Here is a 20,592-nt window from a genome sequence, read left to right on the forward strand (position 1 = left end):
TTGGGTTTTGCTGCTTGAAGGTGAAAGAGGCGCTTCCGGTATCTTTCCCCTTTCCGTGCCATTTTATCTCTTCGTTTAGCCCCACATTATCTTGGTTCAGATTGTCTTTATCCCTCGTCTTAATCAGTGAATAGCTGGGTGTGCGCATTCAGTTCCCCGAGCTCGTAATTCTGCTTCCGTTTCTTTCAGCAGCAAGTTAGCGCTCGTCCTGAGTCCCTCTCAAGTCCTCGTTTGTCTCGCACTAAGCTTACCTGCAAATCATGGACTACCAACTGGCACAAAGCACCAATTTGCTGTGAAGATTAACCTCATCGTATTCTCAGGGGATCAGTAAGCAAAACATAATTAAAGCGAACGCTTTATTTCTGTTTGTCTCTACACGCGGTCATATCAAACCTGCAGAGGTCACCCGGCTAGATACTGCCTTTGATTTTGAGCATGAATGCTGGTCTTGGAAGCTTGAATGGTTCCAGCTTATATCAGCTTCAGTCAGCAATGCTGCTCCACTGCTGTATTTCTTTTGTGGCAGCACCTCAAATAACACATCCTGGTACACTGGTGAAATTCATTCAATATACTTTTATATATAAGCATACTGATCGGCATTCCAGGATCCTCTTAACTGTTCTTGGCGCTACTAGCAGTCGATAGCAGACGACCATGCGTCAGAACTTCATTCAATCAGCTCCTAGAGCAACTGTAACACGACCAACTCGTCGAATTTGTGCAGACTCAGCAGCTGACGTTAAGCCCGGTCGGCTCTTCTCGCACCTTGAAGTGTATCCACGCATGCGCGTTCCTTACTTCAAAATTGTGTCAGTGTAGAGAAACGTTCCTCCAAACGTTCGTACGAGCTTGTAACTGGCAGTCTTTGGGACATTCATGTTACTTGAATTTTGCAATGTTCCCAGTATTTCCGAAAAAAAAAACTTCTTTCATTCCTCGTTTCTTTTTTAACCGAGGTTCAAAATTTCTGGAATATTTGCTGATCTCTGAGAAACAGGTTCTTGGCACATCACTTGCCAACGACTGCTATTCAGTAGGCATCGTAAGAGTACCAGATTTGAGCGTAGTCTGGTTGAAAGGCAGAATTATTTAGAAGATTCATAGCGCGGACTTGTAGGCATTTCTTTTCGAGCATATTAGAAGAACTGTTGAAGGCGGCCGAGCACGAAACGTCGGTACTGAAAAATGTGCGACATACGAAAGCCTTGACTGGAACAAGGTGTATCGAACCCACCATTTTCGGAGCCCAGGGGGTACTGCCCAGTCGGTAGTCACACGCTAGTAACGTTGCTAAACAAGTTACAAATTGCGCACATTGCTCCCTTGTCTACTCCTCCACGTCTGCTACTCAAGCACTTACAATTTTGAGAACTTGAAAACTAATACCTGACTCCAACAGTCGCACCTCGCAATACACTAGTACTTTTGTATTTCTATTGCATGTCTCTCGCCCATCATGAGTACTCTTTACTACTGTTATATTCCTCGCTCTTATTTTTTTCCAGGATACGTGCTACTGCACTGCCTAATCTTGTCATTCATTCTTACAGCGTAGGGGACTGAGGGCGAGTCAAGCTGACTAATTCAACTTTTTTCCAAGTGTCCCCTGCCGGTGTAATGTTCTTTCTGTACATGGCAGCCTGAATAAACTTCAGTCTAGTCAAAATATGAGGGCACGGTAGCGGGCCGACTTCTTGCCTTATTTACCATTCTTGTTTTATGGCATTAGCATTGTCTGTACATCTCATTAATTCATTTTGCTTTGGTGTAGCTGGCACATTCAAGGAAATTAAATGGATTAAAAGCACAATAAAGCGCCGAAGAGCTCAAGCCCTTGTGGCACCAGTCCTTTGTTAGTGTGTTCTTTTCCTGGCTTCTGCGCCTGAACATTACATGCAACCATCTGTTTGGTTTTTCTTGCACCTCGCTCAAGAGGGCGCGCATTTGCCACCCTATCATTTGTCACCCTACCGTAGTGATTTTGCATCTCTCCACTGTATTCCATATTATGGCATCATTATTTTGTCTGACTTGCGACTAAAAGCAAAGGAGACCTTATCCTCCTGTGTTAATCATATTCCTTACAGGGTCGCTCAGCAGACGCGAACTCGAGGAGGTGGCCCTCAAGCGGCCGTCGAAGGGAGTGAGCCATGCGACTGGCGCTATTGCTTCTGGTGTGCCTGCTGGCCGTGGACGCCGTTATCCTTCCTATCACCATCAAGATCATCGTGCCCAAGATCATCAAGCCTTTCCGCCTGGGAATTCCACTCACCGCACTCTTCACGTTCAAGGCTGTCAAGTACGCCAAGGCAAGTGAAGAGCATTGTCGTGCAAACATGATCTCACACTTATCAGTGAAAAGCAAATTCAGAAGGATAAGCCTGTCCTTCTCTGTAACGTCATTCAATTTGTGACTGATTTGTGACAGAGAACGTGGCGCCATACTTTGAGAGAATTAGAACTTTGCGTCTTTTAGCCTCCGCGACACATGATTGATGCCAAATGCTCTGGCTTTTATCAGAAGACATCCCAGCATATTGTTTGAAAAGGCCTTCGCACCAAATTGGGCAAAGATTGTACATAGCGTTATTCACAGGCCGCAATAAACATGGTGAATTGTGTCAAGTCAGTCATTCCTCTCACTCCATCACATACACTGCAATCCGCTTGATTGCGAAAACTACCTAAATAAGAACAGGCTGAAAAAAATCATTAAAATGAGCTGAACAAGAACTTCGCGTCCCAGACGAGCAATGTAGCTTTTTGTTGACACCTTAGTGGCGATTTCGAGATGCTTTGTGACTAAGCGACGATGTATATTGAGAAAATTGCACAAATGTGGGATGCACAAATGTCGTATAGCGGTTGCTAAATTTTGTGCCAACTAAAAACTGCATCCTATATTACGCAATAATTAGACACCATTGCCCTGTAAGGAATCGACTTCTTATCGAAACTTATTGGCTGCTTCTAGTGTGTAGCAAAAATTTCGCTGTAGTCGAGGCGCGTAGCGCTGGATTAGGGGGGGGGGGGGAGAGGGGGCTCAGGGGGGTGCAGGCCATGGCCTCACCTCGAACAGTAGGAGAAGGGGGCCCATTTATTCTAACCAGATTATTATATAGAACCATGGGCAAAGGAACTTCGAGGGACCTGTATGATGCGAGAAAACCAGAACGAGCAGACGGGGCCCCCCGACTAATGTAACGGCATGCATTTAGCCTGATCACTTGGGGAGAGCTTGTCGAGCTGCAAAAAACAGAAATCCCCGCCACCCCGACGGGGCCCTTTATCTTACGAAGCGAGGTGCGTTTGCTTGGAAGAGTTTTCATGGTTTCCTGTCAGTCCGTGTGTCCAGTGCTGTCTGGGGAGGAGGGGCAAGGGAAAACACCTAAAACATCTAATGTGGGATGAGGACCTAATCTCCCTTGCCCCTCGTCACCACCTTATACCCTCCACCTCTCAAATAGTTCCGCCATTGTCCTTCTCATAGAAAGGATGTGCTTCAGTGCCCAACAGTGCCTCCCATTCGACTTTTCTTTAGCGCGATGGTAATTTGGGCGGGGGAGGATGAGCCCGATAGCAGATGATGATGAGTCTGATGGCAGAGTCTAGTGAGGAAAGGAAAGAAGACGACACAAGTGCTTTTGTCCGCGTGCCGTGGGCATGGAATGTTCACTGTTCGGGCTAGGGTTGTGGAATAGGGAAGGGGGAAGTTGGAGAGCTGGACACAAAGGCCTGTCTGTCTCTAGGGCCCATTCCTGCCTAGTGGCTGCGTACCCTCGCGCGCGCTCGACGGAAAAAGTAGGTCAGACTGGCCGCCGAACTTTCAAGAACAAAGTAGAGAAGATGATTCAGAGGCAACGGATGGCGCGTAACTTCGCCCGCGCTAGGAATCGCCCTCTCCCCTTCGTTCTCGCGCTCGGCGTCGACGGGGCGAACAAAAAATCGAGAACCTCCCAGAACAGACGATTGCTCCTAGCCAATAGGAAGACGAGACCGGAACGGGAGAAGGAGTGAGTTTGTACGGAGAAGGAGGGAATTTCTACAAGGAACTCTATGCGTATGTGAACGCCTGCTTTGGCGCTAGTAACAGACAGATGCGGCGCGTGTCTATGACAGGAAGTTGACCGCGGGCTGCGATTCAGCTCCGAGCCGCCGGTTAAGCTTGCATAAGCCCGCCCGCTGAGGAGCTCCCGGGGGACGCACCAATCTCGGCCAGGCACGGACGATCCAGGCAGCTTGCGCCAGTCATCGGGACGGCCACCGTTGCACACCTGCGGTCGCGTCGGACTGACGAAGTGCCCGGTGCGGTGAACAATTAGCATCTATTCATGCGAAGATGCTCGGTCAGAAGTATCAAAGTGGTGCGTCTAAACGAAAGGCGAAGTTAGGAAGAGAAGAGCGTGAAAAGAAGCTACCAAAGATGCAAAAGTACCTACTGAATGCACTTCCGCGAAACAGTAGGATAGCTCTACCCAGAGTCCATGTCCAAATCCCAATAGTACCGATTGTGCTTCTGTGGAGGATTTGCCAACTCCATCATCACGGTTTCGTGACAAGAAGCAAGGTTTGACGCATTTTGGTTGTCTGGATCCTGTTAAAACGGTGCCAACCTCGGTCGTCCATATTTCTGAGCAACCGACGCCAACCGAGCCCTGTCCTGTTCCTGAGTCATGAACGTCTATGCTACTTGGTCGGGCCCCTGCCACAGAGCTTCAGGTGTCCGGTCCGCCACGCCCGATTTCTACTACTGCTGGTCAACAGGTGCCAAACCTCAACGATAAGGCTCCTTCTATTGAGGCGCGCCAGGAAAGAACACTCCAAGAACCGACTCACTTGTTTCCTGTTAGTTTGGCTTCAAATAACCATATTCCCACACTTAAAGTGTGCCTCAAGAGGACGAATGAGACGGCTTCTCGTTGGGGCAACACAGAAGTATAGGCGCCCCCGCTGCAAGATGTACGTTGCGAGACTCTCCGAAGTGACCCTGCTAAGTAGCCGGACGTTATTATGTGACAGTTTTCGGAGTGTATGCCTTGAGAAAGGGCCATTGTATTTTCAAAATCAAGCAGAAAATTTTCTGTCTTCCTAAAGGCAATAAAAAACTCAGAAACGCTATATGTTACCTCATCTTTTCGTGCGAAAGGCTGTAAATGGATAAGCGTACGAGCGAAACTGGTTGATGTATTAAAGTCCAAAGGTTCCGTTTACTGTTTCATGTGCAAACTATTTTCGATTTCAAGCAATCCCAGTCCTTTCACCACACACGGCTTTTCTTATTAGAAAAGAGCAGAAGAAAAGGTTTGCGCACATGAAAATAGCGTCGAGCACCGGAACTGCGTGGCAACATGGTTCGCCCGCACTAACTAGAGCAGCACAGTTGAGAAGGAGCAGGTTAAGCATTTTGTCACTGGGACCGCTTACTGGACAGAGGAGTTGAAGCGCATAGTCGTTGTAGTTAAGCTTCTAGCTGACGCAACCTAGCGTTTAGGGGCAGTGAGGAGATTTTTAGTTCACCGAGAAATGGCAATTATATAGGAGTGCTTGATGTCATTGCCAAGTTTGATCCCTTTCTAGAGGTGCACAGCAAACGCTACGGGAACAAAGGAAAAGGTCACTCATCGTTTTTGTTGAAGACCATTTGTGATGAATTTATCGAGCATAAGCCAATGGCTGTCAAGGAACGTCTCGTAGACGACGTGAAACGCGCAATATACTTCTCTTTAATTGTTGATTCGACTCCAGACCTTAATCACGTTGATCAGCTGTCAGTTGTTTTACGATACTATAAAAAATGAGAACGTGTACGAACGCTTTCTTGAATTTTTCCAATCGAATCGCATACCGGCTTGTATCTTTTCGATACCGGGATGTCCCTCTTGACGACCAATGGCATCTCAATAGAAGATTGTTGGGGCCAAGCTTATGATAATTCGAGTAATATGTCAGGAAAATACAAATGACTGCAAGCTCAAATCAAACGCCTGAACGAATTGGCAGTCTACGTCCAGTGTGCTGGTCATTCAAGGAATTTATTTGGCGCGTGTAGCGTTGACAGTTGCCTTGAGGCAGTCAAATTTTTCACTGTAATTCAGAGACTGTGTTTGTTTTTGCTGCCTCACCTAAGCGAGGGAGGTATCCTTTGGACAGCATGGGCGGAACGGCCAGCAGCTTGTTTTGAAAAGCCTCTCTGAGGCCAGGTGGACAAGACACGCTGAATCATGTAAGGCCGTACTGAAAAATTTCAATGCAGTCTTGTGTTGCCTTGAAGCTATTCAAACAAGAAAACGGTGACACTAGGAACGAAGCGCGCCTTTTGTTCAAGAAAATGACAAACCTAGAGACTGCATTCAGGGCGATTTTCTGGAGTGAAATCTTGGAGCGCTTTCACAAAACGAGTGTAGCACTTCAGAAACCATGCCTAGGCATTTCAAGTGCTGTAGACCTGCTGAGCTCTCTAGAAAGTTTTGTTAATTCTTTGCGACCTCTATCTGATACCTTCGAAAAGAGAGCACGCACGCAAAGTCCAATCAATGTTATCAGGATGAGGGCAAACGCATCTTTTTTTGAGTAAGCACCCGGACGGAAAAAGCGATAGTGCGCTACAGGGTAGAAAAAAGTTTATCGTAAGATCTGCAGTGTTGTACTTGACAGTCCAGGCTCTGCTTTGCGAGTTCTTAATGCTGCCTACACTGAACTCTGCGAAAGGTTCGCATTCTTAAAATTGCTGACAGAAGTTGGGAGCGAGGCCTCTCTGGCACAGCAGGCTGAGAAGTTGGTGAAAACTTACAAAAAAGATTTGGAGCCAGCATTTTCCGCTGGAATCGTTACGCTTGCGAACTTCCTGCACAAGTGTGTGTGCCAGGACACGAGTCCCCTAAGAAGAATGAAGTTGCTGCACGGATGAAAGTTTATTGATGCTTTTCTGAACCTTTCTGTTGCATTGCAAATGTAGTTAAGGACACCCGTGGCAAACTGCGAGACCGAACGATCGTTTTCCAAGTTGTCGCTGATAAAAAATCGCCTTCGTTCGAGTCTCCTTGAGAGACAAGGTGAACTCGCTTGCTATCATGTCCATTGAAAGTGACCTCCGCGAATTATCCTTTGAACAGACTATATCTGATTTCGCCAAAGCGAAGGTGCGAAAGATGCCATTTTAAAAAAGGACTGTATGCGCTATACATGAACAGTTCCAATGAGTTCGTTTTGTCGCCTCCCAGCCTCCACAATGCCAATGAAACGCTGAGCAGTGCAATTCAAGATATGCAAATATTTGCTGTTCGTCTCTTGTTTGCTCTTCTTGTTAAATTTAGCGTGCTTATAAAGAACTGTATTTTTGTTCTTTTCGATAGTGGTACGTTTATTTGGTGTCGTTCTTGCTTGTCTTACCATTAACGAGAATATTTTCAAATAATGTATTGTAATTAGAGTTGGTAAGTTTCATCTGCATTCTAGTGCATTTTTATGGTGTTTGTATTGCCTTAAGTATTGTATATATTTGAAAAAAGATGTAGCGCAAAAGAGACGAGCACGGGAGTGAGACACGACAAGGACGAACGCTACTAACAGCTGGCTTTATTTTTCGTAACAGAAGTCAATATATACGTCTACACATTGCATGCGCACCTGAGACTAGGGCGGCTCTGGGCTTCTTAACAGAAAAAAAGGAAAACAAAAAATAAAAAGGGGGAAAATTGATTACATATCTACAATCGAAGAAAGAAGGAGTACCAAAATGTGTCATCTGCGAAAAAAGGAAAGGGAGAAGGGGGAGGGCGGGAAACAGGCAATGAAGATGAACCTACAGAAAGGAAACGAAAGAGAAAAACAGGCACGCTCGAAAGAGGCGGTGTGATTCTTACAGAAACCTTTCCAGAAAAGCGCACTCTGAGGAGAACAAACTTATTGACGCGTCGCTGATGCAATCACTCGATTTTTTGTTAATGTAGAAAGCCTCCAGAAAACCTCTGGCTTTTGTGCTTGCGCTTCTGCCCAGAATCTTTGCTTCTTTAAAGCGGGGCTCACAGCTGCACGTCAGAACATGAGAAACTAAATTCACGAGCTTATATTGTAGGATTAAGTTTGGAGCATGCTCTATTAAACGGTCATTGAGACAGCGCACCGTCTGCCTTATATAGCATTTTCCACAGGACAGGGGAATGATGTAGACCACTCCCAAGGCCCATTTGACGAAGGCTTCTTGATGTTACTTCTTGCAACCGCGCTCAACTTCCGCGCAGATACGGGGGCATAGTTTGGCCAGCTTATTTGGCGCCGAGAAAATAAGAGGCACATTGTGCCTACTGGCCACTTTCTTGAGGTTATGAGAAACCTTATGAATGTAAGGCATCACCTCGGGATTGGCCCTCGCGCGTTTAGTTCCAGCGATCGTTCATCGGGGCCCGAGCTTCTTTAGGAGGATTTCAGTGACTGCCGTTAGGACCGAACAAGGGAAGCCTGCAGCCAATAGCCTGCGAATCCGATTATGGAAGCTACCGTGCATTTCGTGCGAACACGACTTACGAAGCGCAGATTCTAGGCAGTGCGAAGCAATTGCTCTTTTTATAGTCTAAGAATGGGAGGAATCTTGTTTGTGAATTTACTTGTTGTAAGGAGGCCATTGAAAAATCGGGTGGAGCTCTCCTTTCAGTCCTCAGCAGGCGTTTCCCTCGACAATTTTTTAAAGCTTTTAGAATTTTATTTGAGTGTCACTTTTATCCAATTTGACAAGCAGCCTTTTCTGCTACGCAACGGCGTTTGTATAAGGTCCTGTGTGGCGCCTATTTTATGTGATATTTCTAGCTTATATTGATCGCCTTTTGTACCAATCTTTTAGTGAAGGCCCGGTTTTAAAGGTTTTTAGATACGTTGATGATTTTTAATTCTTTTAAAAGGTTTTATTGACTCTGCTTGCGAATCTTCATTTCGGCAAATCTTACTGTTGTTAAATGACTATGGCAAAGGACTGTCTTTTACCCATGAACTCCCGGAGAATGGCGAGATACGCTTTTTAGACATGAAGCTTAGGTTAACGAAGGGATACACCTGCTGGACGTATTTCCACGTGCCAAGAAAGCACTCCGGCACTACGATTCTCCCCATTCTAAGACTATAAAAGAGCAATTGCTTCGCACTGCTTAGAATCTGCGCTTCGTAAGTCGTGTTCGCACGAAATGCACGGTAGCTTCCATAATCGGATTCGCAGGCTATTGGCTGCAGGCTTCCCTTGTTCGGTCCTAACGGCAGTCACTGAAATCCTCCTAAAGAAGCTCGGGCCCCGATGAACGATCGCTGGAACTAAACGCGCGAGGGCCAATCCCGAGGTGATGCCTTACATTCATAAGGTTTCTCATAACCTCAAGAAAGTGGCCAGTAGGCACAATGTGCCTCTTATTTTCTCGGCGCCAAATAAGCTGGCCAAACTATGCCCCCGTATCTGCGCGGAAGTTGAGCGCGGTTGCAAGAAGTAACATCAAGAAGCCTTCGTCAAATGGGCCTTGGGAGTGGTCTACATCATTCCCCTGTCCTGTGGAAAATGCTATATAAGGCAGACGGTGCGCTGTCTCAATGACCGTTTAATAGAGCATGCTCCAAACTTAATCCTACAATATAAGCTCGTGAATTTAGTTTCTCATGTTCTGACGTGCAGCTGTGAGCCCCGCTTTAAAGAAGCAAAGATTCTGGGCAGAAGCGCAAGCACAAAAGCCAGAGGTTTTCTGGAGGCTTTCTACATTAACAAAAAATCGAGTGATTGCATCAGCGACGCGTCAATAAGTTTGTTCTTCTCCGAGCGCGCTTTTCTGGAAAGGTTTCTGTAAGAATCACACTGCCTCTATCGAGCGTGCCTGTTTTTCTCTTTCGTTTCTTTTCTGTAGGTTCATCTTCATTGCCTGTTTGCCCCCCTCCCCCTTCTCCCTTCCCTTTTTTCGCAGATGATACATTTTGGTACTCCTTCTTTCTTCGATTGTAGATATGTAATCAATTTTCCCCCTTTTTATTTTTTGTTTTCCTTTTTTTCTGTTAAGAAGCCCAGAGCCGCCCTAGTGTCATGTGCGCATGCGATGTGTACACGTATATATTGCCATCTGTTACGGAAAATAAAGCCAGTTGTTAGTAGCGTTAGTCCTTGTCGTGTCTCCCTCTCGTGCTCGTCTCTTTTGGCCTACATCTTTTTTCAAGTATGTGTCACCAACTCGCCCAGCAACAACTTTGATTGTATATATCTGTGGCATATTAACAGAGTAACGTGTATAACGATTACTGCAGTTTGATGCTTCAGTTTTAATAAAGAATGTTGTGGATACAACCATGCGTCTCCTCACGGGACTGAACTTAGTGATGCAAACAAATCGTAGCTTGGGAAGGATCGACATCTGAGTTGTGTTGTCTTTTCTACGTTCTTGTTCGTCTTGAGTCCATTAAACTTTTCCTTAAAGCCTAGCTTTTGCTGAAAACAGAACGCAGATTAATCACAAAGTTAACATATGTGTTGATGTTTACAACAGCATGCGTTTCAAAAGTTTTATTGTTTCCCATCTAATAATAATAATAATAATCCCGTTAAACGTACTTCGTTCCTTTTAATTTGGTGGGATTAAAATGAAAGAAGGCATATTTCCAGTAGCGTAGCAGGCAACAGGTTGGGGGGGGGGGGGGGGGGGGGTCAGTATAGGGAAATGGGGCCTGCATGCGCGTTAGCTCAGGGCCCCCTTTTTGTTAATCCGGCCCTGTATGGAGGTACTTAAAAAAACTCACTTTATTCAGCACTACGTTTAGATGCTAATGGACCAGAAAACGGTAATCTGCTAAAGTCAGAGCACTTCAGAGAACGGTACTGAGAGAATTTTAAGGTACTACTTATAGTATCGCTGCATGACGTAATAAGCACACAATCTAATGTCGACGTTTTCGGACAGCTGGGCTTCGCTAAAAATTTAGACACACTGCTTCTGGAAGTACAATACCAAGACCTGTGCGCCATGCAAAAGTTCCTTCAGGTGTTTTTTAACATATATGCCGGTTTATAATTGGTTAAATGCCCCCATGTAATATTAAGGTATTGAGAATGTGTGTGTCTGCGACGTTAAGAACAGCACTCAACACGAATATGAGGAATTAAAATAGTATGAAGCGGTTACAAGTTGTGGTGGCAATGCAGCATAAACCAAATACATTTATCCATTCAGAGTAAACATGCGCTGTTATTTATACCCAAGAAGATTTTTTTCTAAATAACACATTAATAATCGTCGTTTTTATGGGAAGCTGTACCGTATCAGAAATGAAACCATGCAAGCATCACCGAAGAAACAAAATCGGCAAAGAAGGCCAAACAGTCTAACCAAAACTGATGCGATGTGAAAAAGATACGCGTGTCTTTGAGAACATAAGTCGTAACTGCATCTTAATTTTGGTAAGAATGTAATCTGTGCGCTGTAAGGTCAGTGATGGTGTTATTGTAGACAATGTTTCCAGGAAGGTGCTCTCACTTTTCTATTAGAGGAGTATTTAACCAGGAATAGAAGTTTCATGACCGTAGCAAACGTGAGACTGCTGAGCATGGCGCGTGGAGCATGGGCATGGCTTAGTGTGTTACCAGAGGGGCTTGTTTCTGATCATCACGCAGCTGGCGTTCCTGACGAGCCTGTTCCGAAGAAAGCGCGACCTCTCGACCCCGGCCGCCAAGGCCCGGACGGTGACACTGCGACATGACCAGGCAGACGCGCACATCGAGCAGCTCTTCGAAGTCCTCGAGGCGAACGACCCGAGCGACTGCTTCAAGCGCGCCATCTGCCAGCTGGAGGCGGCAAAGCACCAGCGGGACCTTAGCGACCTCGAGCAGTTTTTTGTGGGACTCTTCGGGTAAGCCACAACGATGCGCCGTGCTTTCGTGGTCGTGCTTTCGAGTGTATATTGCTGTCAGACTTCTCCATCCAACTTTCTATTATGTAGCTGAATACCTATGCTCTGTCCAAGTGCAGTTATGAATGCGCCTTCACTTATTCCACGCTGGGATATCCACGAGGTGATCAGTGGTCTCAAAAGATATATTAAAGCCGCCTGCATTATTTTTTCGCATACGCTAAGAACCACTGCGTGACTTGGAAGCAGTTGCCAACTTTCACCTTGCAGCCTAATAAATTTGTTGCATTTTTGTTGGGAAAAGAGTGCGAAAACATTCATTAATGGCAATCCTCTAAGTAGCATTCTCAAGTCGCGAACAATGTAAAGCTTTAACAGCAATTTTTAAAGCTGCAGCATATAACCAACACGCCGATAATTTTATAGTGCACTTGTGTACTGCTTGTTAGCCCCTCGATTTCCTCGCAAATGTCACGCGAAATTCCTAGCTTAGTGACCAAGCGCGCCGGTACATACTGTTACACCGACTTAAAGCCAGAGTGCCACAGGAGCTCCTGCGACCGTGTGCTCATCCTGATGTCGTGGGACCACATCCCGGCCACGGTGTTCTATTTCATGCAGCGAAATGCGAAAATACCGCTGTGCTGTGCAATGACAGTCGAGGTTGAAGACCACCACGTGGTCGAAAGTTCTTCAGAAACCTCCCGTATGGTTATTTCGTAGTCTGTTGGCTGAACAAAGGCGGCTGCTTCGTGCTGCCCCCTCTGGCAGAAAATAATATGCGTCTGAGCAGCTACTGACACTGTATCAGCCAGTTTACCGCGCACCTATCGGCACTATAAGCTTCGAAAAGAATTTATCAATGAATAAAGAATATCCGTATGCCACCTCGTTATGCTTATAGGGGTGATTATAATTTTCTTTTTAATACGCAATGCAGTCTTCCTTAAGCGGGTCTGTGAAGGATAAAGTGTGTTACGGGGAGAAGGTACGCAAGAGCAATATGACAAGGAGTGAGCCGCTCTGAGCACCGTTCTTAAAATAAGCCTATTAGGTTCCCGAAGATGTAAAGCTATTATAACCAAGCTGTTACGTTACTTTACATCGTGCTGGACGCCCGAAAAAACCACAACTTCTCATTCATCAAGATAGCAATTTAATCCAAGATGTGTCGGGGTGAGCTGATTGTCGAAAGAGAGTGTTAAAGTTTGGATTTTGTTTAGGGTGGTGTTTAAGACACATTCGCTATCGACGGCACATGACTGCGAGGCAGCGAGAGATCTCATGACGTCGGGCTGCTAGAATTGTCTCCCTTGTAGCCGAGATACATTTATGCATTAAATCATGTTGTTGGGCTAATCAGTTCTTTTGCGTGTTTTCTGTTCATGGGCCGTCTTCATGTCTTGCTTCTCACGTCCACGTTTGTTGCGCTGTGTATTCCACGGAAGGCATCCTTTATTTTTAACACTCGTTGCCAAACACTGGTTCAGTTTTTGTCAACTACATATCTTTAGAAGACTAGGACTCCTAATTATCTCAAAAAGAAAGTGACCACGCGACGACTACAAAAATCAAAGACGACGAGGACGCAAGCGCTATTGCATAATTGCATTATTTTTTTGAAACAAATGCCATTCATGCTATGCCAAGAATTACCAGATAAATAGCAAAGCAACAACCGCTAAAAAGCCGACAACAGATCATGTTATTTTCAAAGAAAAAATAAGTAGCATTTTCTTCTGAAGTGTGTTCTGTAGTGCGTTTTTCAATTTAGTTTTTCAATTTAGTTCTATTTTCTGGTTGGTTGCTTGTTCTTTGTATAACGATGTTAAAATAACCATGTTCTACTTGCTTCTTTTTCCCACCCCAGTTATGTAACCCCCCTCACATAATACTCCAGTCGGAGCCCGTGAGGTATTTGAATAAATAAATAAATAAATAAATAAAGTATTCAGGCTGGAAACCACTAGTTACGTTACAAATTGATTTAGCTGTTATTTTTTTTGCTCGTCTTGCGTTGCCCTTTTTTTGTTGTTTCGTGGGATGGTATAAACGTGCGCGTTTTTCAGTAAAATATTTTAGTTATCAAATTACCCTTGTGTCACCGTCCTTTTCACTATTTGTGGTCGTCTGGTTCTCGCTTCTCATTGTGATGAATGGTGTAAAACTCGCCCAGCTTGCCATCTTTCCTCTACTAATCATCGCCGGGAATTTCCCCCCTGCAGGGACCGGCCGACACTTCCCAAAGTATCGCAGTCCAGGCTCGCCAGCTTCCCCTTCCAGTATGCGGCTTTCATCGGCCACGCGTCACGCAGCACCCGCACCTGCAGCGAGACATACACCCGCTGCCGGCTCCGGCCGGGCGAACTAATAGAGATGTACGCGTCCAGGGGCCAGCCCCGGCTTCGGGTCCAAGGCAACAGCGCAGCCCTTTCGGTCCTGCCAGCGGCGGGCACTTCTCGAGGCTCCTCGGCGAACGTTCTGGGTCACCGGGACGGTGCGGCTCAAGAGGCTATCAACGGCGCGGTTGCATCACCCTATCCCAGCCTATCGTCGGGAAGTTCCACATCCGGATACGACATGCTCAAGAAGATGCTCAAGGACGTTCTCATGGGCCGCAAGTCACTCAAGCGACCTTCCTCCATTCGCGACGACGACAGTCGAGCTCTCATCACCATCCAGTTCTCTGGCCGGTAGCCCATCACCCGGTTGCCCATGTGTTGTAGTTTTATCGCCATGTGGTTCGCACAGAAACTTTGCGATGAAGTTCTCGAGCGAAGTGTCTTTTTCGAGATGCTTTATATGCAACGCGTTTCAGACGCCATGACTTTGTTGTAGATGACTCATAGTTCCTACTAGACGGTGATCATTAGTGTCTCTGGGCAGGCGACATATCTTTGAATGACATACCTGAGGTAAATACAGTTAACTGAATAACATTTTCGTAACGAGCTCAGTCTTTTCCGACGTATTCCACCATTGAAGCGAAATTTTTACACGATATGCTAATTTTTAACCACTCATAGTGGCACAGCAGTCCAACAAAAAACACGACTTTCTTATTCGATGGTGTTTTTGCCGCCGTTTTTCTGGTCTGAATCCCTACAAACTAGGCCAACACAATATGTTTTTTTTCGGCACCTTTATTGCATTATTATCCGCTTCATGCTGAAGTCATCTATTCCAGATAGTAAATGAATAATGACCGCAGAGACCAGACTTGATCGCGTCTTGCTTGAGTTCCTACGATGCAATTTAAAGCGGTGGAGGATATGAGCATCCTCATGCATAACTGCAACGGTGCCCACTTCATACACGAAAGGCACATTATGCTCGCTTTGGGAGGACATTGTCTAGAAAGGCGTGGTGTAGCTTTCGAAAAACCAGACGTGATGGCATTAGTGCGTTTCTGTTTGTTACTTTCAACTGTGGGAAACACTGAGAGCCTGCCATTAAGAAGCATATATTCATCGAACGAAAAATGTTTCTCGACAGAGGCAACGTTCGTAATGTACCGCCTGGGTATGGCCGTTCTATTGCTACATGAAGTTAATTTTTTGGCAGGGAGCCAAGAATGTAACTGCACATAGATTTTTTTTTGCTTTCCATCGCTATTGAGCCAAAGTGAATGAAAAAATGAAGACCTACTTACGCAAATAATTATATTGAGCTATACGCTGCTAAAATGATTAAGGAAATCGATAAATGAGAAATATCACTGTTTTATTCATTCCAATCGTTGAATACTGCAAAGAAAAGAGGAAATGAGGATGCGCTCATGAAACCCGAAGAACCTTAAATACTTCCACTGAAAGCACGTTAGCTAACACTATTGGTTCGACACTATATTCAGGTGGCCACTGCCTGCCTTTCAACCGGTGCATGCGAAACGAGGGAAAGTCGCTGGTCTGCAAAATTACTGTCCCGCCAATTGAATATGTGTATACGGAAAAAAACATGAAGTAGCCTTGCTCGAGCCACAATTGCGCTAGACACATTGCCTTTCTTTTCCTGTGCACGTAATTGCCTCGCAGAAAAAAAAAGAAAAATCCTGATTGCGCAAATAAAGCCGTATCGCGTTTCACGTGTTCTATGTTTCTCACGTTCCTTCGACTGTTTTTCTCTTCTAAGGTTTGAATCCTGCTTTCTTTTCTGAGCCCCACCTTGGCGGTAAGAACACATTGCTTGGCTTAAATAACGTTGCTCTTTTCCTGGGCAAATTAAGCAGAATAAAAACATGTGAAAACACAGAACAGCGATAAGAGATTGCTTGGGAAGCGCCTTGCCGCGAGTGCAGAGTTTCTTACATAGTTAGCACTGAAATCCCGTTCACCGGTATGAGAAAGGGCAGAGCAATAGCGCTGCTTGATTGAATATTAATCTACTGTCCAAAACTTTCTTAATCTTTTTTCCAGCCTTGAACTAGCCGCTTCAGATTTTCTTAAGTATTTGTTAAGACCGCTACATAAAGCGGTAATGCTTTGATTGCTCTTATAGAAGTGCAGATGCATATCCACTTTTTAATTTTTCTCTGTACATCCTCACGTTCCCTTTGTAGCAATCGAAGTCACCATTTGAACTCACTGCCGCCCAGAACAAGAAAACACACCTGGAAATGTGTCACGAGAGTAGTTCATTAAATGAAGGAGTGAAATCTTTGTTGGAATTTAATATTCAGAAGGTGCGCCTAGGCTACGAGAGTTTTCTTAGTGTTGGGGTCTGAATTAAATTACGCTACATTCAGCTCTTAAACGTACCGTAGAATTGTGCTTCACAAAGGTGCATTTGCAATTCACCACAGCCGGGATATCATCGCGTTACCTCGTTTTCGGCAGCCGAACACCAAAGCCGCTGTAGCACTGCAGCGAGATCGTTGACAAAGACTTGGTTGGGTATAATAACATTTTTATATACTAGGGCAATCTTTTATACGAAACTGATTCGCTCTTGTGCCTTTTATTCTTGTCCGGACAATATTCTCCAATTTCTTTGAAACGCTTAATGTCCTGTCTCGCAAACTGCAAGGAAGCGATTCCACGCCTCTGAAATTTAAAAAAAAATGGAGTTTAAAGAAAATTTTGATGCCTGTATGTGTTTAATTGCGTCCGCTTTGCAATCTTAATATTAACCATCCTTGTCAGGAAGCCGAGAGGAATAAAAACCGGCTCGAATTGTTGACTTCCGGGAAGCGTTGAACGATGCGTCGGCTTTCTTCTTTTGGGAATCCTACCGGGAAGAATGCGGAGGAAATATCTGGACAAAAAATTGCTTCCTCTCCCTGCACCCTTGAAGACTGCCTTTTCGAAAAAACATGCATGAAATGCTTTGTTGAGGAGACTCATTTGTTGGGCTCCACTTTGTCAAATTTTAATATTTAAAATTTGCCCCTTGTCTTGTTTGTGCGCGAAAGAATATTGAAACTCATTCGGCTCTACAGGCAAGCATTGTGCCGACCTGCCTGTTGGGAATCAGCAGGATAAATGACACCTGATGTTTCAGAATTGTGAGAACTGTTGCATAAAGCACGAACATGAACAAAAAGAGGAAGGAGGGACTGGATCCGCTGATGAACACAGCCATTTATGCATAAAAAATTGTTTTCGAAGAAGAGTTATGCCGCGTTCGCAACCATTCCGCGTTCCGGTCTCACCTCCTCCTCCAACTCACCTTTTCTTGCGTTCCAATCCGACTTTCTTGCAAAAAGGACATACATGATCTTCGCCGAGGATTACCGCTTTTCCTTTCAAAAACAACTATTTCTGCAATCTTGGTTGTAGTTCCTGTTTTTGCTATCCCAGTAGTTTTTTTCGAAGCTTAACTGAGCCAAATAAGGCAGGCCCCTCCGTCCCTTTCTTATAGTTCGTGTTTAAAGAAGCATTTTTTGTGCTCTCTTTTGCCTCAAAAGTGGTACTTCTGACAGTAACAATGACCACCCAAACACCATACACCTTCTAGAAAAGGACCAGTGGCCGAAAATGAGTAACAGCAGTAATCATGGGGAGCACAGGACGAAAAGCCAACGAAGATCTTCGCGTCATACAAAGACAACGCGTGAAACTAACGAGAAACGATTGTCACAAATAAGTCGCATAGCGAAATAAAAGTCAGAAAGCTAATACACTGCCATGGCCAGGTTGTCCTCAGCTGCAAGTGGTACACCCTTCATCGCTGTCTAATCAGAAACAAAGTTTTGTGCTGCATTCCTTAGGAATTCAATCCTTCATGTTGGTCCTCCAAAGTACTCCAAATAGATCCATAAAATGTACTCCTTGCCTCTTACATGATGATTCCTAAAGCATCAACAGCGGATTCAGATTGATGACATCAACTGCTCTCAGAACACTTGGAGGCAGAATGCAAAGATTGCGGTATTTTTATTGCATTTATTAGCATTTTTTGGTTTGAATGTGTCAATACATCAAAGCGACATCCGTTTTAGAGTGACTTTAAGTAATAATAACGAGCATCTCGGACTGCATCAACATATTACTTTTCTCATACTTTTGAGCTTCCCGAAAAAGTATATAAATGCTAATATCATTTTTTACGCACACAAGTATAGAAGTGTTGTTACCAATTTGTTTCCCATCTTCCAGGGAAAGTGCTCGAAGAAAGCGCTTATTGCACTGGGCTAGGCTCCCCATTCAGAGCGCACAGATCAAATCTTTGGCGACGCTTACTTTTCTATGCAGCTTAAATGCTAGTACCTTTGCTGTTTTCGAGATGAAATTTGTGCTCAGTCTGTAATCTGTCTTCACAATTACTCACCTTTTCTTATTTCGTTATCTGAATAGTCAGGACGCCAAAAATACCCAGCGTGTTTCAAGTATTTACTCGAGACCAGCGCACAGGATGGAACATCTTCGCTTTGCATGTTTTGATACTCGCCACAGCTCCCATTGAGAAAGGCGCTGAAGTGCGGAAAGTTAAAGGCCGCTTTCTGAGCCTAGCCCAACTTATTTCGGTACTGCACTCGCAGCATTCTGCGCATATATTTTCCCGTGTCCGTCTTTGGAATATGGTCAACGAAGACGACTCCTCCATGTAGGTGCTTGTGGCTGGCGGCTTGTTCTGTGAAAAAAGAAATGACAAAAAGTATTTATGTCATGGACACGTTTTCTCTCTTTGGTCTGTGAAGGACAGCGATTAAATGTCCATATATAATCTTTGCTCCGGCGTAGGGAACGTTCTCACTCATGAGTAATTTTTCTTGTCAAACTAGCATCTGCAAGGTACTTTGTAATCTTTTTCGAAGTCCAAAAGCCCTAAGCAAAACTGATTGCCTTGAAACGATGAATCCTTGCATGATAATATATTCTGGGCACACTGAATAGGATGAGTCAAATAACAACATATTGCCCATGCAACATAGAATTGATGCAGTAAGATACATGTGCAACATGACAGAATATACTAGTAAAGTTCCATAGAACCATTATCTGGATAAAACACTGTGCAGTCTCCGAGACTTTGCATCAGAGTACCAGATTTATTCTCCGGCATAAAAACGCAGCGTCTTAAACTGATCAAGTTCACTGAGAGAAGAGGTCCTATTTTCCTAGGAAATTTTTCTTTCCTCCTAATGTGTTTCTGCCTTTCTATGTGATATAAATTTATTCCACTTCCCTAGCTTAGAGCCACCTATCACCTGGTCCACCCGCTTATGTAGACCTATATGGTTACAGCGCATATCTCCACAATAATAATGTAAGAACCATTACTCTAAAAATATCTGCTATTTATTCGGAAAGCGGGGCGCCTGATAAGGTTAAAATATGAAATATTTAAAAAAGAGTTATTTTCTGCCTAGAGGTATAAATGGGCCCCTTCCGCAAGCAACAGCATGCAGCCCCAACGTGGTGTTGGGACTACAATGTTAACAGAAGGGACCAAGCTTATTTCTCACGCACCAGAGACAGCAGCGTTTGGTTCAAGGTAACCAAAGAAGGCATGCTGCAGCACATTGTGAGTCAAAAATGTCTTCCTCGTGCAGCTCGAAGCAATCTCAACGAGCACCATTTTTACAAATAAATGGCATCTGCTTATAACAATACAAGTTCTGCGTCATTGAGTTTGAAGAGACACTGGTTCTTAATAATAATAATTGGTTTTTTGGGGAAAGGAAATGGTGCAGTATCTGTCTTATATATCGTTGGACACTTGAACCGCGCCGAAAGGGAAGGGATAAGGGAAGGAGTGAAAGAAGAATGGAAGAAAGAGGTGCCGTAATAGAGGGCTCCGGAATAATTTCGACCACCTGGAGATCTTTAACGTGCGCTGACATCGCACAGCCCACGGGCGCCTTAGCGGTTTTCCTCCATAAAAACGCAGCAGCCGCGGTCGGGTTCGAACCCGGAAACTCCGGATCAGTAGCCGAGCGCCCTAACCACTGAGCCACCACGGCGGGTACTCTGGTTCTTTAAACAAGGATTCGCGGCAATCCCGGGTAAAGTTTTAAGCCAGTGGATCGCTAAAATATTTCACATCGCCTGTGACTCCCCATAGAGAAGCGAAAAGCCAGTGGGCTATGCCTTACGACGCTCCAAATTAGGCGTTGCCTCTTACCCGCCACGAGACGCTTGAGTTCCTCCTCTGTGACGCATCCTTGGACGGAGGGTGCTGTCACCACGAAAGCAGTGGGCGCTTCTCCGAAGTCTGGATGCTCAATGCCCACTACAGCTGCCTCCATCACAAGAGGGTGCTGCGCTAGTAGCGACTCTATCT

General features: G+C 44.9%; 2 protein-coding genes across 2 annotated transcripts in view; one reads left to right on the forward strand and one right to left on the reverse strand.

Annotated features, from left to right (window-relative positions):
• The first annotated feature begins 2,156 nt into the window (after window positions 1–2,156).
• On the forward strand, window positions 2,157–14,639 carry LOC144098085 (uncharacterized). The gene is made up of 3 exons (XM_077630637.1): window positions 2,157–2,315; window positions 11,633–11,868; window positions 14,094–14,639. Exons 1-3 carry the CDS (start codon window positions 2,157–2,159, stop codon window positions 14,563–14,565), a joined length of 867 nt encoding a protein of 288 aa, XP_077486763.1. The 3' UTR covers window positions 14,566–14,639.
• Window positions 14,640–18,814: 4,175 nt separating this feature from the next.
• The window catches only part of LOC144098086 (uncharacterized), a 168,995-nt gene continuing 167,217 nt past the window's right edge, over window positions 18,815–20,592 (reverse strand). Inside the window, exons 10-11 of the mRNA XM_077630638.1 lie at window positions 20,434–20,592; window positions 18,815–18,939 (exon numbers count right to left, since the gene is read on the reverse strand). The exon at window positions 20,434–20,592 is cut by the window's right edge and continues 96 nt beyond it. Of these exons, the coding sequence (XP_077486764.1) occupies window positions 18,815–18,939; window positions 20,434–20,592 (284 nt within the window). The remainder of the gene's footprint in view (window positions 18,940–20,433) is intronic.

Source organism: Amblyomma americanum, chromosome 7 (assembly GCF_052857255.1).
Source record: "Amblyomma americanum isolate KBUSLIRL-KWMA chromosome 7, ASM5285725v1, whole genome shotgun sequence".
NCBI lineage: Eukaryota > Metazoa > Arthropoda > Arachnida > Ixodida > Ixodidae > Amblyomma > Amblyomma americanum.